A 5,000-nucleotide genomic window follows, 5' to 3' on the forward strand; every position below is an offset into this window, starting at 1 on the left:
GAAGCTAATTGATCCATCTATCCGCTTCTGCATTGTCTGTGGGGAACGACAAAAAACACATTAGTCCTGCGTTCCAATCACTTTCTGCTATTTAGTTTGTTAGAAAAAAAGATTTAGGATGTCCTGATTGTTGTGACCAGATTTAGTATGGTTAGAAATACCCGGAGTCCCTACTACATCCGGATGAGAGTTTTGTGTTGAAAACAGCATCTTTATGGTGGTTCTGACCCACAATCCAGTGTTTAAAGGTGCAGTGTGTAATATGACATTATCAAGAAAGTTCTCGAAAGTTCTAGAATGCAACGCTCCCTGGGTAACCCCACCCCTTTAGAATAATAACAGAAGCTACAGTGGCCTTCAAGGACAAGAACAATTCTAAATTCTAAACAATGCACCTGATGACGTTCCAAAAGCATGGATGCCTCCATAAGACCTGCCCGCTCAATGTAAAAAATGTAAAACTAATATTTGTAATTCTCCGCCCAGGAGGATAATTCAGATTTTTGGCAGAGGTGATTTTACACCAATGAGGACATATTTATGAATGAGGATATTGATTTTAGCTAATAAATGACTTAAAATGTTACAGTTTTCCCTTTAAAACTTCAGCTGTTGATCTCAGATAAAATACTCACCGTCCACCATCCTCCTTCTGTGTCCACATCACAGAGAACCTACACACAAATACATTCATGAGAAAATTATTATTTTATTATCAATCAATCAATTATATCGTTATAGAAAAAACTATTTACCCGTCATTTAACACACATGAACAATAGATTCATATCGGGTTAACCGCACACGAGATTACTGAAATGTGTCTTATGTATCAGAGTATTAGTCCTTGTTGCAGTGGTCACGGGTTCAAATCCGACCCGTAGACCTTCACTGCAGGTCACCCCCCCCCTCTCTCTCTCTCTCTGTCTCTCTCTCTCTTTCTCTCCCCATTTCAACTTTATGTCTCTCCATACTGTCAAATAAAGCTTGAAAATGTCCAAAAATAATCTTTAAAAAATAAAATAAAATAAAATGTAATTGTGTCTCAGTTGAGGTGAAGGCAAGGCAACTTTATTTCTATAGCACAATTCAGACACCAGGCCATTCAGAGTGCTTTACAGGGGCAAGATTAAAATACATAATAGGCTACACATTAGAAAAGCGAATGAATAGAAATTAGACATTTAAAAAAGAATGAATAGAAGTGTACCTTGAGGGGGGCGCCCTTAGCTCAGTTGGTAGGGCGTCCCCCTCCCCCCCATGGGCCTCGGCCAGCAGCGGACCCGGGTTCGATTCCAGCCCGCGGTCGCTCTCTGCATGTCACTCCCCTCTCTGCCCCATTTCAACTCTGTCTCTACACTATCAATAAAGCATAAAAAATGCCAAGAAAATATCTTTAAAAATGAGAAAGAAGTGTACCTGGATCCCAGAGTTCGCCCCCAGAGGGTATATGGTGTAGACCCCGGGCGGGGGGCTGTTGTGCAGGCGGTGGATGTCGGTGCAGTCGACTGGCAGCACAGCCTCGGTTCCGCTGGCCAACACAGGACACAACAGGAGGAGGGCCACAGATACCAGCTGGAACAAGTTGGGGAATAGTAGTTAATATTAACAGTTAGTGTGTGTGTGTGTGTGTGTGTGTGTGTGTGTGTGTGTGTGTGTGTGTGTGTGTGTGTGTGTGTGTGTGTGGAAATAGTTGCGATGGGAAAAGTTTTATAGGCAGACAATTTTTTTTATATACTGTAGCTACTTTATTTTTTTTATTTGGTATGAAGGACATTAACCATTTTTAATTTTTTTTTCAAATCAGTGATATAAAGTATCTCCTCACGATCCACTTCCAGTCTGTACTGTGTGTGTGCTGAAAAGAAAATCTAGTTTTATACACAGCCTAGACTCTGTAAACAGGCATGTTGCTAGCTAAATTGGGCCCCCCTTGTTTACATACTCTTTGTTGACATACACATTTACAGAGTGTAGGCTGTGTGTAGTATTACCACCAGATATTCTTTTTACAATATTTTTCAGTCTAGATTTATTTAATAAATGTTCATTCATTTACAATTTGTAAAAGTGTGTGTGTCCTCACAAGTGTGTATGTATGTATGTGTGTGTGTGTGTGTGTGTGTTTGTGTGTTTGTGTGCGTGTGTTTGTGTGTGTGTGTGTGTGTGTGTGTGTGTTTGTGTGTGTGTGTGTGAGCCTCCAAGATCACTGTTTAACAAGCTGAAAAATATCGCTCAACAAACTCACCTTCATTGTCAGATTTCTGCTGAATTTGATCAACTGCTGATGTGGATGTGTCGAATGCCCTGGACACAGAAATAAAATAAAATATCCTTTATAAATGGAACCAACATTGAAAAAGTAAAACTTTATGTGCAGCCAGAACTACCTACACATACTAAGCTACTGAGCTGTGTATTGATAACACATCCCAACTTTTCTCATTTTATTAAGATTGTGCTATTTACCTTGCCATCAATTTCTTTCAGACAAAAATCAAACAGATACATTCATACTCAACAGCAAAGCATGTACTAAAGAGGACAAAATATTATTTTTTACTTTGTCTTTAATGGGAAAATGTATCCACATACAAATGAATACACTGCCAGAATACCTACATCTTTTCCATATGCTACTAATTCAATTATTTTTATATTTTTATATATTTTTATTTTTATTTTTTTACTATGGAAAAGGGGTAGGATTAAATAAGTGTATACTTCTTCCTGCTCCTTTTCGGGCATGTCGCATCAATACAGATAATTTGTTTTCTTTTTCTTTTTGTGAAGTCTTTTAAACATAAATTTAGTTTGTTGTATTTTTGTGCTTTTCATTTACTTTTGTATTGTTTTTGATTTGTCTGAAAAAAAAAAAAATTAAATGAAAAAAAAAAATGAATTCCAAAAACGTATTTCAAACTACACACAGGGTAAAACTGACAGTACAACAAAGCCCACTTGAAAGAGGTGGACTATGATTAAAAATATAAGAGAAATATGGACACGACAGGCAGAGAAAGACATTATTACTATACAATAAGTTACTGAAAGACGTAAAAGGTTAATAAGTTACTGTCGTTGTAACAATTAAAAAATAAAAGTAGGTGAATATATTAAAAAAGAACATTTGTCTGTGAAAAAAGTATGAAATTAAACATTTAAATTGATTGCCCAACGGATAGCAAATAGATCATCAGCTGTATGACTGTCTTACAGGTTATTTCAATATGCAGGAGCACAGTGAAAAACTAAAATATGTGTTAAGCTCATTCTTTGATTGAAGGATAAGTGGAATATACAGCCCCGCAAAAAAATAAGAAACCAGTCGGAATTTTTTCTTAAATCTTCATCTCAACATTAATTATTGAAAATGCTCTAAATGATAAAAAATGTTGTTGTGAATTTTGGTAGGAATGTTGTCAGTAGTTTATAGTATAAAACCAAAATGTTCATTCTACTCAAACATATGCCTCTAAAGAGTAAAACAAGAGACACTGAATATTCAGAGTGGTGTCTTAATATTTTCCATATGTGTATTTAAAAATTTACCAAAAAGATACTGACTTTGTAAATGAATGCATAAAAAAATCTAATTGGTATAAAATCTTCTCTCAAACTGCACAAACACACAGATGTAATTTCCCCAAAATATTGTAATCTCACAAATAAATGGAAGCTTTAGATTGTTTTGCAGGAGTTTTACAAATTGCTGGAAAACACAAGGAACAGATTATTATGTGCATGCAAGGTTAAGCGGTGATACTACCCAAAAAAAAAAAAAAAACGTTCGCTGTCACCATAGAGTACTGCATGAAAATAATTAAAGTCTAATCTTATCTTCTTTAAATTCACATAAACAAACAGTTATACAGATATTAGAGGCTTTACGACTGTCTTGCAGGTTATTCCAAGTTGTAAAAACTTCCCCCTAAAAAAATTGCATCTCTTTCTTTATAAGACTGTCATCTTATTAATTTAAAATCTTGTCTAAATCTGCACAAGCACACACTAATACAGATGTAATTCCTCCTACATTTTCTCATCTCTTATATATATCGTATTTGAAATGTGTCTGCTGGTTGGATGCTTACCTTGTCAGCGGCGCTCACAAAACTGAAGACACTGTCCCTCATAGCTCCACTACTTATATCTACCAAACGTGATGCCATAATGTCACACCAATCTGTTTAATATGTATTTCTGAAAAGGTCAGTCTCTCTGCTTGTGTATTTAGTTCTAAACAAATATTTGAAAGTCAACAGTGCAGAATATTTTTTTTTAATACCTGTACCTGAAAACTCCCAATTTATTGACTGATCCACCCAAATCAATTCATAAGTGTCTTTCATATCAGTAGGTGCTGTGTGCTCTCAAACAAACTTGATTGAAGATGCACAATTGCGTTATCTTAACCTGTCAATAACATGGTAGAAATGGGAGGGACTTATACAGCTCTGGAAAAAATTAAGAGCCCACTCCAAATGTTCAGTGTCACTTGTTTTAGTATTTATAGGCATTTGTTTGAGTAGAATGAACATTTTGGTTTTATAATATAAACTACTGACAACATTTCTACCAAATTCACAATAAAAATATTGTCATTAAAGAGCATTTTTCAATAAGTAATGTAGAGATGAAGATTGAAGAAAAATCCAGACTGGTCTCTTAGTTTTTTCCAGGGCTGTATTTCTGACAGTCCCATTATTATGACATGTCAATAGTCCCCCATATATTCCAAATTTGTCCCAAAAGTGAATTGTGAAATGGTCCGTTGTACAGAAAATACTATTACTACTTTTTTTAGTTTTTTAACCTTGTATTTGACTTATTTTGATGCGCAAACAATGTGACTTCGTTTCAGCGAAAGCCAAAGTATGGCACAATTTAAGCCGTACATTTCTTTCTCTCTTAAAGGGACACTGTGTAATATGACATCATCAAGTAAGTTCTAGAAAGTTCTAGAATGCAATGCTCCCTGGGTAACCCCAACCCTTTAG

General features: G+C 35.6%; 1 protein-coding gene across 1 annotated transcript in view; it reads right to left on the reverse strand.

Annotated features, from left to right (window-relative positions):
* LOC307271084 (ficolin-2-like) overlaps positions 1–651 on the reverse strand; it is a gene marked incomplete at its 3' end in the record, with an annotated part of 5,496 nt that extends 4,845 nt beyond the window's left edge. Inside the window, exons 1-2 of the mRNA XM_080054957.1 lie at positions 636–651; positions 1–36 (exon numbers count right to left, since the gene is read on the reverse strand). The exon at positions 1–36 is cut by the window's left edge and continues 61 nt beyond it. Of these exons, the coding sequence (XP_079911083.1) occupies positions 1–33 (33 nt within the window). The 5' untranslated portion in view covers positions 34–36; positions 636–651. The remainder of the gene's footprint in view (positions 37–635) is intronic.
* Between the last annotated feature and the right edge of the window lie 4,349 nt (positions 652–5,000).

This window comes from Ammodytes marinus (genome assembly GCF_949987685.1).
Source record: "Ammodytes marinus genome assembly, contig: scaffold_38, whole genome shotgun sequence".
Taxonomy (NCBI): domain Eukaryota; kingdom Metazoa; phylum Chordata; class Actinopteri; order Uranoscopiformes; family Ammodytidae; genus Ammodytes; species Ammodytes marinus.